Source organism: Hyla sarda, chromosome 3 (genome assembly GCF_029499605.1).
Source record: "Hyla sarda isolate aHylSar1 chromosome 3, aHylSar1.hap1, whole genome shotgun sequence".
Taxonomy (NCBI): Eukaryota; Metazoa; Chordata; class Amphibia; order Anura; family Hylidae; genus Hyla; species Hyla sarda.
Window position 1 is genome coordinate 51,061,763 of NC_079191.1, and position 27,223 is coordinate 51,088,985.

Here is a 27,223-nt window from a genome sequence, read left to right on the forward strand (position 1 = left end):
GTGTGTGATTTATGCTTTGGTCAGTAATTCATCATTTACGCCAATCGATCTTTGGGGCAACTTTGCACCTTTAGGTTATTTTTGGGCGCAATTCACCGCTAAGAAATTTTGTACATGGAATACACACAGCAATGTCAGAAAAGGAAAAATAAATAAAGGCGTCAAAATACATAAAAAAAAATTTTGGTGAAAGCTGCGACACCTCCGGGGCTGTACAATACTATCCTGCGACATAGTTGTCTCTGAGGGACCTTCACCCTCCGTTGAGCCAGCATTGGACATGGCCGCACAGGTTCAGGAAAGGTAAGCACTAAAGTAACCAAAAAAAAAAAAAACACTCAAGTTAAAATTATAATCCATTTCACATGATGGCTATAAACTAGGGATCGGCCGATATCAATTTTTTAGGGCCGATACCGATAATCTGTTACCTTTCAGGCCGAAAGCCGATAACTTATACCGATATTCCGGAACAACCAGGGGTCTATCTAATGCCGGCCGGCCCACCAAACTAAGTAATTGGGGGAGAAGGGCCTTGGTAGACACATGTGTATGAAAATTGTGTGTGGTGACTACGGGGTGTTGCAATGGATGTAGCAGGGTCTGGTGGTATTAACCCTGGGGGCAAGATGTTATTAACCCCTTAATGTTTGTGATGCCAGGATGTGGTTGTTTTGGTATAGGGCACCGCCGACAACCAGCCCAAAAACAGCATGCACTGAATGAAGGTCCCCAGCAAGGATTTGAAGTAACTGGAACTTTTACTTGTAATATGCAGGAAACAGTCTTTACAGTTATGCAGTTTCCACAGAGGTAACCGGGACACAGGGAACCTCGCAGGCTTGCTTGGACTTGTAGTTATTGTAATAATTATGCAGGCCACTTTACTACTGATATAACTTGAGTATGACAGTAGGTACTTGATTTGTAGAAGTAGATTTGACTTACAGTTTAGAAGTGGCTGCTGGTCTTTAGGCTTTGACCTAGATTAGATGAATTTGGATAGTACAGGACCTGGGGGAAGCCCTGCAGGAGAGCCCTGTGGACCTAAGGGACTCTTCCTGAGGGGACTTAAGGATGGTACAGAACTAGGTTCGGTACCAGGACACCACATGTGTAAACGTTCATCTTGGCCTCAGCTCTCTCAGTGTTATATGGGAAAACCACCATGTTTTACTACCCAGGGGGACACAAATCCTAGCTACATCACTGACTTATGTCACTACTAAATTTTTGTTTTTCCTTTTTAATAAATTAATAAACAATAAAGCAGATTTAAAGATTCCTATCATGTCCCCCCTTTCTCTTTTTTCCCTCCAGACCAGTGTTTTCCAACCCGTGCGCCCCCAACTGTTGCAAAACTACAACTCCCAGCATGCCCGGACAGCCGTTGGCTGTCCGGGCATGCTAGAAGTTGTAGTTTTACAACAGCTGGAGCCACACTGGTTGGGAAAGCTGCTCCAGACCAAACAGATTTACCTCCAGATATATTAAGTTCTAGATTAATACTTTTGAATCTTAGGGAGATTAAGGATCCCAAAAATAATTAACAATTTAATATCCCTTATTAAATCTCAGCTGTGGTTTTTAACATCAGAGTTAAGCGAAGGGTTACATTTGTTTTGATTTGTAAGGCTGATAGGAAATTGGAAAAATCCTGTGTGCCCGAGGCCTTTCTGTGCGCAAACAAATGGTATGTATCCAGCTGGGGCTTTAATGAACTTTAGAAATGTGTTTAATTATTGCGGAGCATATGGTGAATGAGTCCTAATGGAGGCCTGCGAGCTGAGAAATGCTATGACTATTATTAGTGCTATCACCGCTCACTACTACAGATCCTACTGTATCACAGGCCGCAATATCTACAGGAAGACACAACATTAACTGGATCCTAATGTCTCTCCTAGGTGGGGAAGAGCGGCGCCTACCTCCAGTTCCTGAGCGTCCTGTCCAGAATGCTCATCAGGCTGACGGAGGTGGATGTGTATGATGAGGAGGAGAAAAATATCAGTGAGTTACTGAGATACGTCTTACCTGAATGTAGACGTCATGAATTGTGTGATGCACTAAAGGATTATCCAGCAAAACAATACAGATCCTTGGCTAAACCATGTTAAAAAAGACTATATCTATCTATCTCATATCTATCTATCTCATATCTATCTATCTATCTCATATCTATCTATCTCATATCTATCTATCTATCTATTTATCTCATATCTATCTATCTCATATCTATCTATCTCATATCTATCTATCTCATATCTATCTATCTCATATGTATCTCATATCTATCTATCTATCTCATATCTATCTATCTCATATCTATCTATCTATCTAATATCTATCTATCACATATCTATCCCATATCTATCTATCTATCTATCTATCTATCTATCTATCTATCTATCTATCTATCCCATATCTATCTCATATCTATCTATCTCATATCTATCTATCTCATATCTATCTATCTCATATCTATCTATATATCTATCTCGTATCTATCTATCTCATATCTATCTATCTATCTAGCTATCTATCTCATATCTATCTATCTCATATCTATCTATCTATCTATCTATCTCATATCTATCTATCTCATATCTATCTATATATCTATCTCGTATCTATCTATCTCATATCTATCTATCTATCTAGCTATCTATCTATCTCATATCTATCTATCTCATATCTATCTATCTCATATCTATCTATCTCATATCTATCTATCTCATATCTATCTATCTATCTATCTATCTCATATCTATCTATCTATCTCATATCTATCTCATATCTATCTATCTATCTCATATCTATCTATCTATCTCATATCTATCTATCTATCTCATATCTATCTATCTATCTATCTATCTATCTCGTATCTATCTATCTCATATGTATCTATCTATCTCATATCTATCTATCTATCTATCTATCTATCTCATATCTATATATCTATCTATCTATCTATCTCATATGTATCTACCTATCTATCTATCTATCTATCTATCTATAAACAGGAGAATACAACAGCACACTGCTAGCACAAAGATACAGATAAAACATGAACTGCTATACAGCTATAGTGCAAAAAATGAAAAATGAAAAAGTGAGGTACTTAGCTCACAATTTGGCAGCCAAATATTATGGACCATCCCACCACGGTAAGGTGACCTCATTGGGACCGACCCTGCACTGTGAATATGCCTCTGTGTAATCAGTTTAACAGGCATTGCAAGGTCTGAGACGTCCAGCACCTTATACACACCTAATAGAGGTCACCTTACCGTGGTGGGATGGTCCAAACTATTTGGCCGCCAAATTCATTTTTTGCACTATAGCTGAATAGCATTTCATGTTTTATCTGTATTTATCTCTTTTTCTATCTATCTATCAATCTCATATCTATCTATCTAGCAATCTATCAATCTATCTATCTCATATCTATCTATCTAGCTCATATCTATCTATCTATTTACAGTATCTATCTATTTCATATCTATCTCTCATATTTATCTATCTATCTCATATCTCTCTATCTCTCATATTTATCTATCTATCTCATATCTATCTATATCATATCTATCTATTTACAGTATCTTTCTATCTCATATCTATCTATCTGTTTGTCCGTCTGTCTATCTTATCTATCTCATATCTATCTATCTCATATCAATCTATCTATCTGTCTGTCTATCTATCTCTTATCTATCTATCTATCTCTTATCTATATACCTATCTATCTATCTATCTATCTATTTATTTATTTATCTATCTATCTAGCAAACAAATATGCAAGCAGCACTCCAAGGTAGTGAAGAAATAGTGGTCTTTATTCACCCACAACATGTGCATAGTTTCGGGTGGCTCACACATTCATTCTCTAGCTTGAGAATGGCTGGGTGAGACATCTGAAACGTCGCACATGTTTTGGGTGAATAAAGACCACTATTTCTTCACTACCTTGGAGTGCTGCTTGCATATTTGATTGCTGTGCTACATTGGACCCAGCTAGGTCAGGGGCCCACATTCAGCTTGCACCTGTGACTAAGGAGTGCTGCTTTCATGGGATCTATCTATCTCTATCTGTCCTTGTTCATATATTAATATGAGATTTGTAATAATAGTTTTTAGTTATTTGGCGTTTCATTTCTCCTGTTGCATGGTGTCTGAGCTATATGGCCACTTTGGTGGCAACAGTAATTGCACAGACCTAGATTGCAGTGTTGCGCACCTTGTATCATAGCTAATGAAAGTGAAGGTAGTTGTGTTGCACAAATACAGGATCAATTTCTGGCAACCATTGGAATGTACGCGTACAATGTAACAATATTTACTCTTTATTAGTTGCTTTGCAGGGAGCATGACACTACAATCTTTGGGCATGTGAAGTGTATGGCGCTAAAATTGCTATTTTGCATTACCAGGGCAGAACAACATTCATTGTTAATCTCCATCCTGATATTAAAGGGGTATTCCAGGAAAACACTTTTTTTTTTTTTTTTTTTTTAGATTAACTGGCTCCAGAAAGTTAAACATCTAAAAATCTTAATCCTTCCAATAATTATCAGCCACTGAAGTTGAGTTGTTCTTATCTGTCTGGAAACAGTGCTCTCTGCTGACATCTCTGCTTGTCTCGGGAACTGCACAGAGTAGAAGAGGTTTGCTATGGGAATTTGCTTCTACTCTGGACAGCTCCCGAGACAGGTGTCATCAGAGAGCACTTAGACAGAAAAGAACAACTCAACTTCAACAGCTCATAAGTACTGAAAGGATTAAGATGTTTTGATAGAAGTAATTTACAAATCTGTTTAACTTTCTGGAGCCAGTTGATATATATATAAAAAAAAGTTTTTTCCTGGATAACCCCTTTAACTCATTATTTGTGTTACAGGCCTAAAATCCCATCCTGATCCACCTCTTCACCAGACACAGGACATGTGGCCTAATGTGGATTTAGTTAAGAAGATGGACTTCGATTACGTTCTGCATGACCCCAAATATGAAGACGCCAGTGTGATTTGTCCTGAATTTCAGAATTTCAACAAGGAAGGTAACACAACATTTCAAAAATATTGGCAAAAATGTACAAGTTTTCTTAAATATTTTTACATACTGTACATTAAACAAGGTTTGACGATGGATAAAATACCCTACTCAGTGCTGGTGTGTGTGTGTTGGTTTATCCTCTTGTTTTTTTTATTTTTAAAAATGTTTTTACATTTTTTACCTTGTTTCCTTTGGTTTTGTTTGTTCTTTCTTTCTTTCGTTATATATCTATCTATTAATCTGTCTATAAAAATCATAACATAGGCTGTTTTATTTTATTTTTTAAATAGCAGCCATCCGCGCACAGAATGTTAAAAAAAAAAAAAAGCAAACCTCTGTAATTCCAACATTATGGTCGAAACTGTGCGGAGAAAAAAAAGAGAGCAGAGCTTCCCATAGAGTAGTAGACGATAATTCAATGAATAAACTGCTCACCTTTGGTTGTTGTGTTTCCCAAGACACAATAACTTATATAGGCTTTAAGGTATATTCGTAATGGTGGAGCTGCCTCCCGGTTGTCGGCGTCACGGGTTCCCCGGAGCGATGAATGGAGCAATGGCTTGAGGGTATAGGATAATACCGGGTGTCAGGCGCGATCCACTGCAAGGACGTTCCAGATGGTTTGATTGTAAAAGTCACTATATTAGCCAAGGTGCACATTATGGTCGGTCTTACAATGTGTGCACGGACCATAGACTTTTAATATAACAAATTATGGGGGAGATTTATCAAAACCTGTCTAGAGGAAAAGTTGCTGAGTTGCCCATAGCAACCAATCAGATCTCTTCTTTCCTTTTCACAGGCCTTTTCAAAAATGAAAGAAGCTATCTGATTGGTTGTGATCTGATTGATTGCTATGGACAAATGAGAATTTTCTGTTGAACAGATTTTGATATGAGATTAAATGGTTAATTTTTATACCTTATCTACGCCTGTTTTTTGTTGTCATTTTATAGTCTGTGAATACAGCCTGATTGTGACCATGATCATTTACTATTTCCCCCTTTAATCCATACATACTATCCCATGTCTCTTCACAAGATATTCCCATATTATATTGTAAACCAACCAAGAGAAGTGCCTATCCATTAAAGTGGTAATCCATGCCTATCCAAGTGCCTACCCATGGCTTATAGATTTGTAACACTGCCACCATATACTTTATTGCCATCTGTATATTTACATTTTCATTCTATTTGCATGGGTTGACTCCTTCCAGTAAGAATACATTCCATAGATCCCTCCCTATAGAACAGTGCCCCTAGTGGCCTATTGTTATAAAAGATTTTCTATAAAATAATCTGAGTTACACAGATATGGCACTGGATACAACAATTGTATCAATAGAGAGTTCCTTTAATGTCCGCTGTCATTGCTAGCAGCCGCTATATGCTGGTATTGCTACAGTATAACTTTGTATATTATTTTATTTGCTCTAAAGAATGAATTGAGTTTAGTAAGGTGTCCTTATCAGCCGTCTTGTCCGCTTCCCTATTTTGTCATGTTTCTTTTTACAATCCTCCTGTGTGTTATACTCCGGTTTATATCCTCTTCTTTAATACAGATGTTTGCTCCTTGTATTGTCTTCTGTCATGCATTCAGTTCATTGTTGCTTTATGTGAAATTGCATCTTCATTGCTGTCTTGACTTAAAGGGGTACTCCGGTGCTTAGACATCTTATCCCCTATCCAAAGGATAGGGGATAAGATGCCTGATTGCGGGAGTCCCGCAGCTGGGGACGCCTTGGATCATGCACGCGGCACCCCGTTTGTAATCAGTCCCCGGAGCGTGTTCGCTCCGGGTCTGATTACGGTCGACCACAGGGCCGGCGGCGTGTGACGTCATGCCTCTGCCCCCGTGTGACGTCACGCTCCGCCCCTCAATGCAAGCCTATGGGAGGGGGTGTGATAGCTGTCACGCCCCCTCCCGTAAGCTTGCATTGAGAGGCGGAGCGTGACGTCACACGGGGGCAGAGGCATGACGTCACACGCCGCCGGCCCTGTGGTCGACCGTAATCAGACCCGGAGCGAACATGCTCCGGGGACTGATTACAAACGGGGTGCTCCGTGCATGATCTCGGGCGTCCCCAGCTGCGGGACTCCCGCGATCAGGCATCTTATCCCCTATCCTTTGGATAGGGGATAAGATGTCTAAGCACCGGAGTTCCCCTTTAAGAGACTTGGGGGTCACTACCACCACTACCCGGATATTGGCAGAGTATAGTATAATCTGATGATGACAATCATTACTCCCTCATTTGTATTCACAGATAAACCAACTCATAGGAGACATGAAGATATATATGTACGGCGCCCGACGACACGGATGAGATTATCTAAATATGCCTCGTATAACACCTACCACCACTGTGAGCAGTGCCACCAGTACATGGGGTACAACCCCAGGTTTCAGGTAAACCACATATATCATATGTTAACATTCTTTTTAAAGAGGTGCTGCAGCAGCTGAGCAATGTACCTTATCTTAGGTGTTATTATAGCTGTAGCAGTCAGACCAGTTGTTATAAGGCCATGAGTAGCATTTAATAGGCTTATCCAATGGCCACAGAACCGTTGTGACTCCTAATATGTTTATAATATACCCCAGGGTTTACATTATTATGTAGATACCAGAGGATGTGTCCTAGAGAGAAATCAGCTGCACATTTACCATGTGGGTGGTGGGACTAGGGCCTGGACTTTATATTGGGACCCGTATTTCCTGCATATCTCAGACTATTTCATGATGTTCACATTACCTAGGTAAGGGATTATAACATTGTACAAAGCTGGAATTTATTAAGAAACTTTGATATGGTTTCTCTCCTAGATGTACGAGTCGACATTACATGCTTTTGCTTTCTCCTATTCCATGTTGGGGGAGGAAATCCAGCTTCACTTCATCATCCCTAAATCCAAAGAGCATCATTTTGTCTTCAGCCAACCAGGGGGGCAGCTGGAAAGCATGAGACTACCGCTTATCACAGACAAGGTAAGTAGAAGGTTACTGAAAAATTAGGGAAGAGAAGTCTATTTAAAGGGGTACTCCGGTGCCAAGACATCTTATCCCCTATCCAAAGGATAAGATGCCTGATTGCGGGGGTCACGCCCCCTCCCATAAACTTGCATTGAGGGGGCGGAGCGTGACATCATACGGGGGTGGGGCCGTGATGTCACAATGCTCTGGCCCCCATGATCGCCAGTAATCAGACCCAGAGCAAACATGCTCCGGGCACTGATTATAACGGGGTGCTGCGTGCAAGATCACGGGGGTTACCCAGCGGCGGGACCCCCGCTATCAGGCATCTTATCCCCTATCCTTTGGATAGGGGGTAAGATGTCTTAACACCGGAGTACCCCTTTAATTAAAAACTATTTCATATCTATCTATCTCATATCTATCTATCTCCTATCTATCTCATATCTATCTATCTATCTATCTATCTCATATCTATCTATCTATCTATCTATCTATCTCATCTATCTCATATCTATCTATCTCATATCTATCTCATATCTATCTCATATCTATCTATCTCATATCTATCTATCTCATATCTATCTATCTAATATCTATCTATCTCATATCTATCTATCTATCTATCGCATATCTATCTATCTATCTCATATCTATCTATCTATCTATCTATCTCATATCTATCTATCTCATATCTATCTATCTCATATCTATCTATCTATCTCATATCTATCTATCTCATATCTATCTATCTATCTCATATCTTTCTATATCATATCTATCTATCTATCTCATATCTTTCTATCTCATATCTATCTATCTATCTATCTATCTATCTCATATCTATCTCATATCTATCTATCTCATATCTATCTATCTCATATCTTTCTATATCATATCTTTCTATATCATATCTATCTATCTCATATCTTTCTATCTCATATCTATCTATCTCATATCTATCTATCTCATATCTTTCTATCTCATATCTATCTATCTCATATCTTTCTATCTCATATCTATCTATCTATCTATCTATCTATCTATCTCATATGTATCTATCTCATATCTTTCTATATCATATCTATCTATCTACTGTGAAGGAAAACATTATGTGATCCTCTGCTTATTTTGTACATTTTTCCACTGACAAAGAAATGATCAGTCTATAATTTTAAAGTGTATGTGAACAGAATGACACCATAAAATTTAGAAAAAATAAGTTATGAATTTATGTGCATTTTACTCTAGTATTTGATCCCATATCAAACAACACAATGGCCCTGATTTACTATTGTAAACCCCACATGTTTTGTCGGGTTGTGCGCCAGATTCTGTCTCCACCAGAATTTGCACCAGAATTTCGTCTCATTGTGCCAGAATTCTGTCTGCACCAGTAATGAAAAACCTGACAGACTCTCCATTTTACTAAGAAAACCCCAAAAAAGGGGAGTGTCTGTCGGGGGAAAGGGGCGTGGTCACATAAAAGGGGCAAGTTCCCGACATTTTCACAAAAACTCAACATATTTACTAAGATTAAATGTGGTGGATTTCAGCTGAGGAAAACCCGACAGATCAGAGCATGTTAAAAAAAAGCAAAATATTGGGAAAAGTGGAAAATGTAGGGGAAACCTTAGTAAATATGGTAGAAAAAGAATTGTAGGGAATTAAAACCCACAATGAAACCTACACAACACTCTTAGTAAATCAGGGCCAATGTGTGGCTCCAAAGTGTTTGTACAGGTAAGGAGCTGAGATAAGAAGCACTCTCTTAAAGGGAGTGCTCCTAATCTTATCTTGTTACCTGTATAAAAGACACCTGTTCACATAATCAATCAATCAGATTCCAAACTCTCCACCATGGCCAAGACCAGAGAGCTGTCCAAGGATGTCAGGAACAAGATTGTAGACCTGCACAAGACTGGAATGGGCTACGAGTCCATCGCCAAGCAGCTTGGTGAGAAGTTTACAACAGTTGAAGGAGCTGAACTATGGAAATTCTTAACACAGATGTGAATGAAGCCTTCCGTGACACTAAACAAGAAAATGACAACATCATTGGCTCCTCTTTAAAAATGAACATTCCTATAATACATTATTTATACATGGACCTCATTACCTTAGGACTTATGATACTGAAATACTTGGTTATAACACCTATGGGAACACATGTGACTTAATAACCGTCCTCTTGTCTTGTTATTTAAGAACTATATAGTTATTCTGCAATGATAGTAAATCTTGACATCTTCATTTTGTTCTTTAATTTCCCTTTAGGGCACTGACAACGTGAAAAGTCCAATGTTCACCCCGACGACAGGCCGCCATGAGCACGGTCTTTTCAACCTCTACCATGCCATGGATGGCAGCAGCCATCTTCATATTCTAGTTGTCAAAGAGTACGAGATGGCTATCTATAAGAAATACTGGCCAAACCACATCATGTTGGTCCTGCCTAGTATTTTCAATAATGCTGGAGTGGGTAAGTACAAGAAATTACATACTGCACATAGTTAGACTAATATGGCGTACATTTACTTGTCAGTGCGTGATATTATTTTATGTGTTATACCAAGGCTGAGCTGCAGACCCCCCGGCATCTCTCCTGATCTGCTGGTTCAGAGCCACAATGTCCGCATATACATTAAACACAGATGGAAGCAGACAGCTTGGTACATGTGTATTGCTGGGTTCACTTCAATGAGTTGAGTTGCATTAACACAGAACTGTCTACACAATGCACAGAGCTGTCTCCTTCCAATCATTGTGTATGTGGATATAGCGGGTCTGGCAGACAGTGTCAGACAGGGCTGACCTTAGGTTAGATGGAACCCTGTGTGGACCTGAGAGTCATGGCATAGTTATTGAGAATAGAGCAAGGGGGGGGGGTGCGGATGAGCAGGGGGCGGACTGTTGACCTATGGGTATCTGGTACTATACTAACATATACCTTTGTGTATATGTTATTTGTGTATATCAGCATCGGTCCCACCAACAACATATAGACAACCCCCACCCCCCATGCCAATTATCTGTGTAGGGTGGTGGGGTGTGTTGCTGAGCAGCAAGTCACCAGAAATCCAATCAAATTAGCTCATTGTAGGCAAAGAGGGGAATCCCTGGATGTGAGTGGAGCTTCTCTCTGCTTCCTCTGCTCCTGTCTCTTCTATGTGGAGAGAAAAATCATACAACGACACGGTCAGCCAAGTGGTACCCCTTTCCTGTTGGAGGACATAGCACCATGCTAGGATCTGCTCTAGACATAGTCCCCTACTTACACGAGGCTCCCCCGCACCACGGGGACTGCAGGGATCCCCACCACGCCCCTACTGCCCTTTCAACATACACCATCTGGTATAAATTGCAGCTATCCTATAACAAACCACCCATTATATGACACTGGTACTGGGGAGAGAACCCTAACCAGATAGTTTGGTTATTGGCCTTCACCAACATTAATGTGGCACTGCCCATAGTGTCTATTTCAATGTAAGGCAGGAGCGAGTGCACCACAGCTTGCACATTTGGAAAAAATGCCGTCCCCTGCAGTGAGGGGCGGGTATCACTTTAAGGATTGTGTTCTTGATAATCCAACTTTGTCAATTTTCAGATTACCCGAAGTCCTGGCTGCATCTTGTTTTCTGCAGCGCTTTCCATTAGTGTATCATTAGCGAGATATCTGTATATACATACATAGAGATATACACAAGTGTATCATTAGCCAGATATCTAAGCCCACAGCACAGAACAGCCAGGAGAGGCTCGTACATTAGGCCATTGGTTAATTATAGGAAGGCACAACGATGAGGGTGACCTGTTCCCCCAACACACCGTTCAATAAAGATGTGTCAGGTGACCCCTCATTACTTACATACCCCTCAACATCTCACCGCAGGCCGGCTCTTCTACTTGTTATTGCTCTTGTATCTTTATATAATTATTGTGTTTACATGAGTATAAAAATGAAAACTTGTGTAATATTCCTATTATTAAAGATAATGTTAAAGTTAAACTTTACCAAAATCTCTATCGTATCTCCATGTACCACATAGGTGAATGCAGTCTATTGTCCCCAGTTATTAGTTATTTTAGAACAAATAGAGAATGACTATAGTGTTAAAGGGGTACTCCACTGAAAAACTATTTTTTTTTAAATCAAATACAAAAATGTGAGGAGCTATTGTTCAGGATGTGCTATAAAACATAACTTTTAATATTATTTGTAAAAATACCTTATATAAAGTCAATTGTCCAAGGGAAAAATAATGAGTACACAAACTCGGTCTAGAGTTTAAGAATTCAAGGCGGTGCCGTGCTTCCCCCGCAGTCAAAACAAGCGCTCGCACGGGCAAAATGACAAGTATGTACACAATGAAAAGAAATAGGTAGGTAACCGAGGACCCTACAGTAATGGCTGGCCATCAACTAGGAGGCAATATGAGTGCAGATTACCATGAATGGTGTTTTCATGGATATAAAAAGGCTTACCATAGCCAGGCGGAAAGCAATATAGAGCTATGCAAGTATAAGAAGCCATGACTGGTGTTTTCATGGAATGAATCAATATTATATGTAAAGCAGTATAATTACCATTAATGTTTTTTTCATGGAAATGACTCCATGAATGGTGTTTTCATGGGTCCATATGTTTGAATAATTCCTAGAGGGGCAATATTGTGACGAATAGCTTAATGAATAATTGATACAGGGTGATAGAATCATACACAGGCAACAGAGGTCAGCAGGTCAGTGGTGAACCTCTGTTAAGGGTCAGGTTAAGTATAATGCAACGGGGTGTAGGATGTAGATATCAACTAATAACCGCAACATGGGCCATTAATTGCAGGGGGGGGGGGCCCTAGGTGGATGGTGACAGATGATATAGCGGGGCCCTAGGGATACCTACACTGTCCCTGAGGTACCCTGGTTGTGATGCCCTATACCTAGGTGGGGTGGCCGCCCTAAAAAGGGTGGTCCCACACAGGAACCTCCTGTTAAGATCCTATTGTACCCTATATAACAGAGGTGACTAAAAACTCCTCAGCGGCTGACTACAGCCGTCCCTAGCTGCCTAATAAAGTCACCTAATAATAACCCATGTCGCTGAAAATGGATGTATTATAAAAACAGGCAAATTGAAGTTGTTCGTTTAGACCATAAGGTGACATGGAGTTGAGATGGTAAATCCAGTGACATTCCTTCTGGAGGAGTAATCTATTGATGTCGCCCCCTCTCTCAGAAGGAAAAACTTTTTCTAAATCAACAAATCTTATGCAAGATGAATCACCCCCATGTACAGAATTAACATGAAGCGCCACAGGTGTATCCCAGGAATTTCTGATGTCTCCCATATGTTCAAGAATTCTTTTCTTAAACTGTTGGATTTTCTTGCCCACATAGATAAGTGGGCATATACAAAGTGCTATTTAAATTACTGCAGTAGTAGAGCAGTTTATAAACTGTTTAATGGGGCGCAAAAATAGGGGGATAGTTGTAGTCTTGGTGATGTACTGGCAGGCGCGGCAGTGGCTGCATTTATGGCACCTGACAGCTGGTGCCATCCTACCTGGCCAAGTCCGGGTGACTGACTTTTACCACATCTATATGTGATCTGTGGCCTGCTCCCTACTATGTCTCGTAAATCGGGATCCATTCTCAAAATCTCTCAGTGTTGCGTAATGATATTACGTATGGGTGCAGCCAGTTTATCGAAAGTGCCTATAATTCTGGCTAGGTTGTAAATCTCCAGTTACATTAGTTTTGGTTTTTGGAACAAGGAGTTCATTACGTGACCTGCTGGATGCCTCCCTTAGAGCCTGTGTAAGAATGTATTTGGGGTAGCTTCTTTCTTGAAATCTTTGTGTCATTACACGGGCCTCTTGTGTGGGTCCTCGTGTCGGGAGCAGTTTTTCCTGAGGTGGAGGAACTGCCCATTCGGGATTCCCCTTTCGAGGGGACTCGGGTGGCAGCTCTCCCACCTCAGGATACTATTAGTTGATGTTTTTTTTGCGGAAAATCGTGCTTTGAAGTGTGTTGTCAGAATCAATAATGATTTTTATGTCCAGAAATGCAAGTTCCCTCTCTTGAGTTTTGTACGTAAAAAAGAGTCCTGGATCATTAGAGTTTATAACTTGCACCAGCTGCCCAAATTGATCCTGTGTTCCGTTCCAAAGAAAGAAAACATCGTCAATAAAACGCAACCAAATCAGGGCCGATTCGCTAAAGTGTTCTCTCTCTCTAATCACTGAATAGGGTGGTCGCCTCCCACAAGCCCAGGGTGAGGTTCGCGTAGCTGGGGGTACAGGGGCTCCCCATGGCGGTCCCCCTTAGCTGGTGGTAAAAACGGCCCTGAAAAAGAAAATAATTCCTGGTGAGAGCAAAATTGAGCAGCTGGAGTACAAATTGGTTATGTTCATGATAATGTGAACCTATTGTACTAAAAAAATATTCTACTGCCCGTATTCCTCTGGAGTGTAGTATTGATGAGTAGAGGGCTTCGACGTCTATGCTGGCTAGTGTGGTATTGTCACCAATCCTCAATTTTTTTTAGTAAATCCAAGTAGGAGGGTAAAGCAAAAACAAATTAATAGTAAATTAGTAATATTTTGTCCACATAGATCCCCACATTCTGTGCAATGCTGCCCACCCCAGATACTATAGGGCGGCCCTTGAGTGGTATTAGGCCCTTATGTATCTTGGGCAGTGAATAGAATGTGGGAATCATTGGTGTTGTGGGTAACAGAAATTCAAACTCTTTTTTATCAATATGTTTTTCTCTAGTGCAGCGTGTAATAACTCTGATAACTCTCTACAATAGGAGAATGTGGGATCTGAAGACAAAATCTCATATGCTTCATGGTCGTCTAATAACCTATTGACCATGCGAATATACTTGGGCTTAACAATCAGGATGATGTTTGCGCCCTTATCTTATGAAATGTTAGATTCTCTCTGTGGCTCTCTGTTTTAGGTACAGACCTTAGATCCCTTAGAACCAGTTCCAGGAAAACGTCAATACACGACGTGTCACCAATAGGTGGAAACAGTTTGCTTTTTGGCTTGGGTGTTGTAAAAGGGCCTTGTCCCATAGTGTGTTCATTTTCATCTAGCAGGTCAACCAAATTTCTGTAAAAATAAAACATTGCCTTGTGTTTCCGTTAGTGTAACACTAGATACATTAATTATCTGAGTCTGGGTGGACTCATTTAGTTTCAGTATTGGGGTCTGCGTGGTGGAGGTAGGTACAAATGGTAGGGGTCTCTCTGGTTCCCCTCTAAAAAAGGAGAGGACAAGGAAGATGTCAAGGTACCACATGCTGGGGCCTGGTTGTTGGATGCCCCCCGAGATTCCCTTCTACCTCTCCCCCGTCTATTCCTACCAGTGCCTTTGTTTGTACCCCCTCTCCGTCCTTGTGACCCCCCCTTCCGAATTGTCAGTGTCTGAGGATGTGATGTGGTTTTCAGTATCCCTAGGTTGGGGATTTCTTTCTAACACACTGTATACTCTGTTTTCCTTATAGTCAGCTAAATCCCTGACATATTTTCAACTTGATTCTGCAATTGTGTTTCCCTATTGGTGAACTCTGGATCGGTTTGGAAGCGAAGGACCATTTCCTTCTGCTCCTGTAGTCTTATAGATATACTTTCCAAATTTTTCCTTTCCTCCTCCAAGAGTATCGTCATAAATTTCAGGGAGCAAGTGGTTGCTTCCGCCTCCCAGCTTTCAAAGCCTTGAGTTTCCCAGAAAGAGGTGCCAGAAAGTTAAACAAATTTGTAAATTACTTCTATTAAAAAATCTTAATCCTTCCAGTACTTATCAGCTGCTGTTATGATCCACAGGAAGTTCTTTTCTTTTTGAATTTCCTTTCTGCCTGACCACAGTGCTCTCCGCTGACACCTCCGTCCACTTTAGGAACTGTCCAGAGTAGGAGCAAATCCCCATAGAAAACCTATCCTGCTCTGGACAGTTCTTAAAATGGCCAGAGATGTCAGCAGAGAGCACTGTGGTCAGGCAGAAAGGAAATTCAAAAAGAAAAGAACTTCCTGTGGATCATAACAGCAGCTAATAAGTACTGGATGATTAAGATTTTTTAACAGAAGTGATTTACAAATCTGTTTAACTCTCTGGCACCAGTTGATAAAATTTTTTTTTTTCCAGTGGAGTACCCCTTTAAAGACCTGATGTCAGTTGTGTCTTTCTTCCCTCTCCTCATTCAGAACATGTGTATAGCTGAACATTTACATCTTATATGTATAGTCAGCTTACCTTCACATTTACCACATCCCCCTACAGTATATTATCTCTAGTATTGTCCATGTCTTACAGCCAGGAGAATGTAAAGCTGTCTGGGCTGAATAATCCTATGTACACATCTGAGTAATTTGCCTGTTAACATTGACCTTCAATAAATGTAAATGATCACGTTTGCTGTCATTTTTAGGAGCAGCGCATTTTCTCATAAAAGAGCTGTCATATCACAACCTGGAGCTGGAGCGGAACAGACAAGCCGAGCTGGGGGTCCCCCACCAAGACGTGTGGCCCTTCATAGTCATAGCTGATGACTCTTGTGTCATGTGGAACACGGTGGATGTTAAAGTCACAGAAGATCCAAGGTACTGAAGAGCCTCCCTAGCTGCCATTAAAGGGGTTATCAAGGATTAGAAAAACTGAGCTGATTTCTTAAAAAAGAAACAATGCCACCCCTGTCCTCAGGTTGTGTGTGGCATTGCAGCTCAGGCCCATTGAAGTGAATACAGCAAATTTGTAATACCAAACACATCTTGGGGACAGGTCTGGTGCTGTTTTTGAAAGAAATTAGCTTTGTTTTTTATTTTTTATTCCTGAATAACCCCTTTAACATTTTATCTTAGATTCTCGCAAACATTGAAGAACATACGCCACCTATAAAGGGCAATCATATACAAGCTGTTTATACTCCTTCAATGATGTAACATTACTGATATTATATAATATAGATCATCTTTCACCATATGTCTTTGTGCTGTATTGGTCATGTGATTATACTTAAAGTTACAGCGCAGCAACAAATATTTAAAAAGGGTCTCCCAAATATTAGCTGATCATTGGGTATCCTGCTGGTGGGAACCCATGAGGTGAATGTCAGAACCAGATTACCATCTAACGTGTATGGGGGTGTCCAGACTTTCTTATAATGGTGATTGTTGGGAAAAAAATTGCGCAAACCTGTATTTTTTTTTTACAGAAATGTGTGCAAATTGCAGCAAAATGCAAAGAAATAGATAGACTAGATAGTTATGGAGGCTACACTCAATACCGTAATACATTATTATGGGTTTTCATGCAGTCATAATTTCCTTTTGATGACTGTACTGCCAATTTTTGAGGCGTCTTCTAGACTCCGGGCATCTTGAATTAATGACTGTGTAGGTGGAAATTCACTATCACTAATGTAATTACAGCCACCGGCACCCAGATACCATGGCTACAAATATGGACGTATCTCAAACTCTCCAGGAAGCCTCCAGATTTACAAAGTCTTTACTTGGTGTATTCCGATTTATTAATAGATTTTCTTGCAGAGCCATTGTTGGGTTAGTTAGGGAATAATTGGTGACAACAGTTTCCTTAGAGTAGCTTTGGTGGGGGGAGGGTGTTACTATGTCAAGGGAATCTGCAATTCATGTTCCAAACAGCTGTTAGGGCAAGGGGGACACATGGTCATATATCTGTCTGTGCTTCCATAACATAGAAACATGCTTTTAGGCTCTTGTGCTTTTGTCAAAGAGGCGTTCCCAAGGCCCTAAAGTGCTAATGTAGTGACCCGGTGTGGAACACATCTGTCTTCCTGTCCTGTCAGGTGAACTGTTCCTGTATACTGTTGCAACTTCCTGTGTAAAAAATAGTAGTTTCCGTAATCCTGCATCTGTGATTGTTGTTACCTCAGCGCTTGGCCCAGGAAGCTACTACCCTTGGAGCATGGAGGTTAATGCTGCCCGGACCTCACCATTACTCTAGCCAGCATACAAAACCCAGGGTGGCCAATAGTGTTGAGCGGCATAGGCCATATTCGAATTTGCGAATATTCGCAAATATATGGACGAATATTCGTCATATATTCGCTAAATTCGCATATTCGTAATATTCGCGTTTTATTTTCGCGTATGCGACAAATTCGCGTATGCGAAAATTAGCATATACAAAATTAACACAAGCGAAAATTCGCATATGCGAAAATTTGCATATGCAAATTTTCGTATGTGCGTAAATTCGCACGCCAGTCTCACACAGTAGTATTAGAGCCTTCTTTACACCACACAAGCTGGAAGCAGAGAGGGGTGATCACTGTGATGTGTACTGTGAAAAGAAAAAAAAAACGAATATTCGTAATTACGAATATATAGTGCGATATTCGCGAATAAAATTCGCATTGCGAATATTCGCGAGCAACACTAGTGGCCAACACAGTGAGGACTGGAACAACTCCCCGCTCCCCCTACCTTCTTCGTCTCTGCTTGATCGAAAGCCAGCTGGAAGCCAAGCCCTGTTTCCAAATATCACACCCACACACTGTTTGTACGTACAGCACAGGAATAAGATTTGGAAACAGGGCTGGGCTTCCAGCTGACTGTCAATCAAGCAGGGACAGGGATGGGAGGGGGAGCAAGGAAATGTTTCAGCCCTCAGCACTTCAGGGTCCTAGGAACGCCTCTCTGACACTGATACCAGAGAATAAAAACATTATTCTATCTTATGGAAGCACAGACAGGTATATAAGCACCATGTGTCTTCTTGTCCTAACAGTTATCTGTGTCAGCAAATTGGAATGTGAATTGCAGCTGACAAATTATATGCCCTTTAAGGCATATACAAGGCTAAAAAGCTGCATAAGCAATAAAAAAAACATATTTACCCACGTGTTATGCCCATAACCTGATCCACTGTAAAAAAAATTAGCCATGCCTTGCGGCAATACTTTCATACCACCATGTGACATAATCACATAAACCAAGGGTCTCATACTGTGACCCTCCAGATGTTGCAAAACTTCAACTTGAAGTTGAAGTTTTGCAATATCTGGAGGGCCACAGTTTGAGACCACTGACACAAACACATTGGCCCTCATTTACTATCGCAAACCCGACATGTTTTGACGGGTTGTGCGTCAGAATTGAAAAAAACCCTGACTAACTCTCCATTTTACTAAGAAAACATGGAAAAAGGGGCGTGGTAGTCATGGAAAGGGGGCGTGGTCACCGAAAAGGGGCGTGTTCCCGACATAAAAATAAATAAATAAAAAAAAACATATTTACTAAGGTTTCCACAGAAATTGTGGTGGATTTCAGCTGAGGAAAACCCTACAGATCAGAACATGTGTAAAAAAAGCAAAACGTAGGGAAAGTGGAAAATGTAGGGAAACCTTAGTAAATACTGTGGAAAAATACTTGTGGGGAATTAAAACCCACAAAGAAACCTACACAACACTCTTAGTAAATCAGGGTCATTGTGTTAAATTAGCGCATGCGCTGAACCTGCAAATGCACAGAAGAAGGGCAATATGGTCACATGATTGTGTCACATGACTGAATGGAGGCGTCATTACAAGGACAACATGACAATGCCATTGCATGAGGTGTGGCTTACATTGTGGATCCAGAAATAAATGGGGGGGGGGGGGGTGTCCTGGATAAATGACAACATTATTAAAGGGGATATCCAGGAAAAAACTTTTTTTATATATACCAACTGGCTCCAGAAAGTTAAACAGATTTGTAAATTACTTCTATTAAAAAATCTTAATCCTTTCAATACTTATGAGCTGATGAAGTTGAGTTGTTCTTTTCTGTCTAAGTGCTCTCTGATGACACGTGTCTCGGGAACCGCCCAGTTTAGAAGCAAATCCCCATAGCAAACCTCTACTACTCTGTGCAGTTCCCGAGACAAACAGAGAGGTCAGCAGAGAGCACTGTTGCCAGACAGAAAACAACAGCTCAACTTCAGCAGCTGATAATTATTGGAAGGATTAAGATTTTTTAATAGAAGTAATTTACAAATCTGTTTAATTTTCTGGAGCCAGTTGATATATATATATATATATATATATATATATATATATATAAAAAAAAGTTTTTTCCTGGAATACCTCTTTAATAAAAGGCAAAATAATAAGAAAGACATTTCATCTCGTGACTTGTATTTTTTCTGGTGATCCTCCAGGGATTTCTCGTGGCATGAAAGAAACGTGTCCCTAAAACATGTACTACAGCACATGGAGGCCACGCAGAACGTTGTCCAGTATGCTATGCTTGGGACGCGCAAATGGACAAGCAAGACGAAAGGTGTAGACGTGACAGATCCCTTCTCGCGCTGTCACCTGCACGACTTTGTTCTCCTCAATGTGGACCTGACACGGGATGTCCAGTACAACCAGAACAGGTAGGTGGGCTTCTGAATGCCCCACGGACCTATCAATAGATGAAACAGTCGTGGGTCAGAACAGTTCTTCATCCACAGTCACTTCTTAGATGTGTTCTCCCCACCATAGTAATAGGACTTAGATGTCTGTGGGAGAGACAGTGTTAACTTCCATGTCTGTCTGTTATATAGAGCCGGAGGTCAGCCTTTGTTACGTAGTTTTCCTGTACCCATGACAACCCTAGAAGTTTTATTCCTGTGGCATCCTGCTGTTTTGTAGAGCGTGCTGAAGGTTAGATTGGACGATGAATAGAAGTGGCAAAGTGTCCTCTACTCACAATGGAGAAAAATACTCCATTATAGTTGTCTTTGAAAGACACGACCAACTTTTATTTTCTCAATTCAAATATGTACAAAGCTGGAGAACGGCTTGATGGTGCCAATAAGGCTTTAGCTATGGAGTAGTGAGGCTCTCCTTGTTATCCATCTGACAACCCAAGTCCAGTGTCAGTGTCCTTAAAAGGGTTTTCCAATGAAAAACTATTTTTTTTTTTTTTTTTTAAATCAACTGGCTCCAGAAAATGTAATTCTTCTATTAAAAAAATCTTAATCCTATCAGTACTTATCAGCTGCTGAAGTTGAGTTGTTCTTTCCTGTCTGATAACAGTGCTCTCTGTTGACACCTCTGTCTGTCTCAGGAACAAGGTTCTGTAGTAATATCAGGAAGTATTACTCTACTGAGAGAGTAGTGGATGCATGGGATAGCCTTCCTGCAGAAGTGGTCGCTGCAAAAAAAGTGAAGGAGTTTAAGCATGCATGGGATAAGCATAAGGCTATCCTTCATATAAGATAGGGATAAGCATAAGGCTATCCTTCATATAAGATAGAGATAGGTATAAGGCTATCCTTCATATAAGATAGAGATAGGTATAAGACTATCCTTCATATAAGATAGGGATAGGTATAAGGCTATCCTTCATATAAGATAGAGATATGTATAAGGCTATCCTTCATATAAGATTGAGATAGGTATAAGGCTATCCTTCATATAAGATAGAGATAGGTATAAGGCTATCCTTCATATAAGATAGGGACAGGTATAAGGTTATCCTTCATATAAGATAGAGATAGGTATAAGACTATCCTTCATATAAGATAGAGATAGGCATAAGGCTATCCTTCATATAAGATAGAGATAGGTATAAGACTATCCTTCATATAAGATAGAGATAGGTATAAGACTATCCTTCATATAAGATTGGGATAGGCATAAGACTATCCTTCATATAAGATAGAGATAGGTATAAGACTATCCTTCATATAAGATAGAGATAGGTATAAGACTATCCTTCATATAAGATTGGGATAGGCATAAGACTATCCTTCATATAAGATAGAGATAGGTATAAGGCTATCCTTCATATAAGTTAGGGATAGGCATAAGGCTATCCTTCATATAAGATAGAGATAGGTATAAGGCTATCCTTCATATAAGATAGGGACAGGTTTAAGGTTATCCTTCATATAAGATAGAGATAGGCATAAGGCTATCCTTCATATAAGATTGGGATAGGCATAAGGCTATCCTTCATATAAGATAGGGATAGGTATAAGGCTATCCTTCATATAAGATAGAGATAGGTATAAGGTTATCCTTCATATAAGATAGAGATAGGTTTAAGACTATCCTTCATATAAGATTGGGATAGGCATAAGACTATCCTTCATATAAGATAGAGATAGGTATAAGGCTATCCTTCATATAAGATAGGGATAGGTATAAGACTATCCTTCATATAAGATTGGGATAGGCATAAGGCTATCCTTCATATAAGATAGAGATAGGTATAAGGATATCCTTCATATAAGATAGAGATAGGTATAAGGCTATCCTTCATATAAGATAGAGATAGGTATAAGGCTATCCTTCATATAAGATAGAGATAGGTATAAGGATATCGTTCATATAAGATAGAGATAGGTATAAGGCTATCCTTCATATAAGATAGAGATAGGTATAAGGCTATCCTTCATATAAGATAGGGATAGGTATAAGGATATACTTCATATAAGATAGAGATAGGTATAAGGCTATCCTTCATATAAGATAGGGATAGGTATAAGGATATACTTCATATAAGATAGAGATAGGTATAAGGCTATCCTTCATATAAGATAGAGATAGGTATAAGGATATCCTTCATATAAGATAGGGCCAGGGACTATTCGTAGTATTCAGAATATTGGGCAGACTAGATGGGCCAAATGGTTCTTATCTGCTGACACATTCTATGTTTCTATAACTGTCCAGAGGAGGAGCAAATCCCCATAGCAAACCTCTTCTGCTCTGGACAGTCCCTGAGTCCCTGAGACAGACAGAGGTGTCAGCAAAGAGCACTGTGGTCAGACAGAAAAGAACAACTCAATTTCAGCAGCTGATAAGTACTGGTAGGATTCAGATTTTTTAATAGAAGTAATTTACAAATCTGTGTAACTTTCTGGAGCCAGTTGATATGAAAAAAACTTTTTTTCACTTGAATACCCCTTTAATTCCCATTTATCAGAATATAATTACAATATGATAACATAGCCATGTTCTATTAGAAGCCCCTTCATGGAATTATCAAAAGCATTCATTTCACCAGCTAGACATAAAATGTAACACAATACAATGTGTTGGCCCAAGGCAATAATAGCATGTCACAAAGGTTAGTGGGGGCCCAATCAATGTGTTCTTATGTCCAGCTTGGAGAATCCAGTTTAGAGGAAGGGGATAAACTGGAATGTCCTTGGGAATCACAGCAGAAGTAATCTGGCAGTAAGCATCTCATTTCTCCACAGCTCCCCCATAGGGAAAATGAAGCATTACACTGTTCTTATTACAATCAATGGCCGGTCCACACATATACTGTATGGTGGGTCCTCCAGAGTTAGAGATGCTCCTTGTAGCTATTGTCTGCTCTGGTTTATAAGGGTTGTGAGGATAGGTGGACTTAGAATTATCCAATAATTATGTTTGAAAATTGGTAAACTAAGAAAGCGCTTGTGCTGTCTAGACATATAACTACACATACAATCATATATTCTTATATAGACTTGATGTTCAGGCCTTGATGGAACTGTAATAATGCCATATTGTTTGCCCTAATATAGTTTTCCATCTAAATAAATTGTTGACCAACTTGAGAACAACAACCAGGGATAAGTACAAAAGTTATTTTGGGTTTATTGGGCAGACTAGATGGGCCAAATTGTTCTTATCTGCCAACACATTCTATGTTAAAAGTATATATATATATATATATTTATATATCAACAAAAGAAGAAGGTCCGGCACGTCAGGTGGTGGATAAAATGAGCTTTCCTTTATTCACAAATCTTGACACGATTCACATACAGAAAAAGGTCTGACGTGTTTCACCTACGTTGAGGCTTAATCGTAGACTCAACGTAGGTGAAACGCGTCAGACCTTTTTCTGTATGTGAATTGTGTCAAGATTTGTGAATAAAGGAAAGCTCATTTTATCCACCACCTGACGTGCCCGACCTTCTTCTTTTGTTGATTGGACTTTTGGCCGAGGGCGGTACCGGCCGGTCCCGGGCATAGGTGAGCTACCTGGATGTTCAGTGAGAGCGGACTCCACAGCCTCCATTGTAAAAAATCTTAATCCTTTCAGTACTTATGAGCTTCTGAAGTTAAGGTTGTTCTTTTCTGTCTAAGTGCTCTCTGATGACACGGGTCTCAGGAACCGCCCAGTTTAGAAGAGGTTTGCTATGGGGATTTGCTTCTAAACTGGGCGGTTCCCGAGACACGTGTCATCAGAGAGACAGAAAAGAACAACCTTAAAGTGGTTATCCAAGAAAAAACTTTTTTTTTTTATATATCAACTGGCTCCAGAAAGTTAAACAGATTTGTAAATTACTTCTATTAAAAAAATCTTAATCCTTTCAGTACTTATGAGCTTCTGAAGTTGAGTTGTTCTTTTCTGTCTAAGTGATCTCTGAGGACACGTGTCTCGGGAACCGCCCAGTTTAGAAGAAAATCCCCATAGCAAACCTCTTCTAAACTGGGCGGTTCCCGAGACACGTTTCATCAGAGAGCACTTAGACAGAAAAGAACAACTCAACTTGAGAAGCTCATAAGTACTGAAAGGATTAAGATTTTTTAATAGAAGTCATTTACAAATCTGTTTAACTTTCTGGAGCCAGTTGATATATAAAAAAAAGTTTTTTCCTGGATAACCCCTTTAATGATGGTGTATAACAGTGGTCTTCATCCTGCGGACCGCCAGATGTTGCAAAACTACAACTCCCAGCATGCCCGGACAGCCGTTGGCTGTCCGGGCATGCTGGGAGTTGTAGTTTTTCAACATCTGGAGGTCCACAGGTTGAAGACCACCAGTGTATAACTTTTTTTTACTTATTTTTTTTCAGTACATTGTGACTTGCTAGGTCTTAAATCAATGTCTTGCAGATGATGGCAGTGTATGGCTTCCTAATAAACATGTTCCTGTGTTTCCCATGTCAGATTCACGTGCCATGATATCGACTTTAATCTACGCGTGAACAGCTCCGGGCTGCTCATCTGTCGCTTTAATCGCTTCAGTCTCATGAAGAAGCAAATTGCAGTTGGAGGACATCGCTCTCTGCAAATTAAACCCAAAGTAAGGACATCGCAACTTCAGTGCTAGCAGCTATAGTCACCTGATAGACTTTTAAAGGGGTATTCCAGGAAAAAAAAAATTTTTTTATATCAACTGGCTCCAGAAAGTTAAACAGATTTGTAAATTACTTCTATTAAAAAAATCTTTATCCTTCCAATAATTATCAGCTGCTGAAGTTGAGTTGTTCTTTTCTGTCTGGCAACAGTGCTCTCTGCTGACATCTCTGTCTGTCTCGGGAACTGCACAGAGTAGAAGAGGTTTGCTATGGGGATTTGCTTCTACTCTGGACAGTTCCCGAGACACGTGTCATCAGAGAGCACTTAGACAGAAAAGAACAACTCAACTTCATCAGCTCATAAGTACTTAAAGGATTAAGTTGATATATAAAAAAAGTTTTTTCCTGGATAACCCCTTTAGCATATAGTTGGTGACATGTTAAAGGGGTACTCCGCCCCTGGCATCTTATCCCCTATCCAAAGGATAGGGGATAAGATGTCAGATCGCCGGGGTCCCTCTGCTGGGGACCCCGGGGATCGCCGCTGCGGCACCGCGCTATCATTACTGCGCAGAGTGAGATCGCTCTGTGCGTAATTACGGGCGATACAGGGGCCGGAGCAGCGCAACGTCATGGCTCCGCCCCTCATGACATCACGGCCCGTCCCCTTAATGCAAGTCTATGACAGGGGGCGTGACGACCGCCACGCCCCCTTCCCATAGACTTGTATTGACGGGGGCGGGACGTGACGTCACGAGGGGCGGAGCCGTGACGTAACGATGCTCCGGCCCCTGTATTGCCCGTCATTACGTGCAGAGCGATCTCGCTCTGCACAGTAATGATAGCGGGGTGCTGCAGCAGCGATCCCTGGGGTCCCCAGCAGCGGGACCCCGGCGATCTGACATCTTATCCCCTATCGTTTGGATAGGGGATAAGATGTCTACGGGCGGAGTACCCCTTTAAGAGGAGTGTATGAAGTGTCTGCTTTTTTTCCAGGAATAGCGCCACCCTTGTCCAGGTGGTTGTGTGGTATTGCAGCTCAGCTACATTCACTTGAATAATGGCTGGTTTGCAAATATATAACCATGCTAAGCTGAATCTACTGGCCATCATCTGGTCATGTCATTTATCCAGCTTTGGGCCGTACTAACACCAGCATGGGAGTCTAAGTACCATTGCCTAATCAAATCTTATGGGTATATTTTCCCAAAAATATCCTTATAGGCAATATGGCCTCTACCAATGATAACAGTAGAGCTTACAGAGCCATAAACATTTTATATAGGTAAAGGACTAAATTGTTTCCTTGATACCAAAGCTTTTGTTCCTATCTTACCACTTCTTTGCAACATCATTTTGCAGTCTGCTGCCCCCTGTCCTTTCAGATTCTCTGTAAATGTTCAGTCTTCTTTAAAGGGGTACTCCCATGGAAAACTTTTTTTTTTTTTTTAATCAACTGGTGCCAAAAAGTTAAACAGATTTGTAAATCACTTCTATTAAAAAATCTTAATCCTTCCAGTACTTTTTAGGGGCTGTATACTAAAGAGAAATCCCCAAAAAAATAAAAATTTCCTCTGATGTCATGATCACAGTGCTCTCTGCTGACCTCTGCTGTCCATTTTAGGAACTGTCCAGAGTGGGAGAAAATCCCCACAGCAAACATATGCTGCTCTGGACAGTTCCTAAAATGGACAGCAGAGGTCAGCAGAGAGCACTGTGGTCATGACATCAGAGGAAATTTGTATTTTTTTGGGGATTTCTCTTTAGTATACAGCCCCTAAAAAGTACTGGAAGGATTAAGATTTTTTAATAGAAGTGATTTACAAATCTGTTTGTTTAAGTTTCTGGCACCAGCTGATAAAAAAAAAAAAAAAAAGTTTTCCATGGGAGTACCCCTTTAAACCCACACTACCAAAATTTAGTGTTAAACAAAACGGTAAATAATAGACAGGAGGGGTAAGTTGCCCTATCTGTCTTTTAGTGTCTGTGTAAAGGATGCCAAACACATACAACAACTGCTGACCCAACGTTCTATCAGTCAACTGCTCTCTCTCCAGATCCGTTCATACATAGCCCAGCATTCATGTGTTCTCAATGGAGAAAGGAGGAGTAAGCTACTTCAGGCTATTGAAATCCAACATTC

At 40.3% G+C, this 27,223-nt stretch overlaps 1 protein-coding gene across 7 annotated transcripts in view; it reads left to right on the forward strand.

Annotated features, from left to right (window-relative positions):
• The window catches only part of GREB1 (growth regulating estrogen receptor binding 1), a 197,317-nt gene that overhangs the window by 162,267 nt on the left and 7,827 nt on the right, over nt 1–27,223 (forward strand). For all 7 annotated transcript variants that reach the window (XM_056564205.1, XM_056564202.1, XM_056564207.1 and 4 more), the window contains exons 24-31: nt 1,908–2,010; nt 4,898–5,056; nt 7,322–7,464; nt 7,882–8,043; nt 10,306–10,510; nt 16,469–16,640; nt 20,224–20,442; nt 24,950–25,085. In XM_056564205.1, the coding sequence (XP_056420180.1) occupies nt 1,908–2,010; nt 4,898–5,056; nt 7,322–7,464; nt 7,882–8,043; nt 10,306–10,510; nt 16,469–16,640; nt 20,224–20,442; nt 24,950–25,085 (1,299 nt within the window). The remainder of the gene's footprint in view (nt 1–1,907; nt 2,011–4,897; nt 5,057–7,321; nt 7,465–7,881; nt 8,044–10,305; nt 10,511–16,468; nt 16,641–20,223; nt 20,443–24,949; nt 25,086–27,223) is intronic.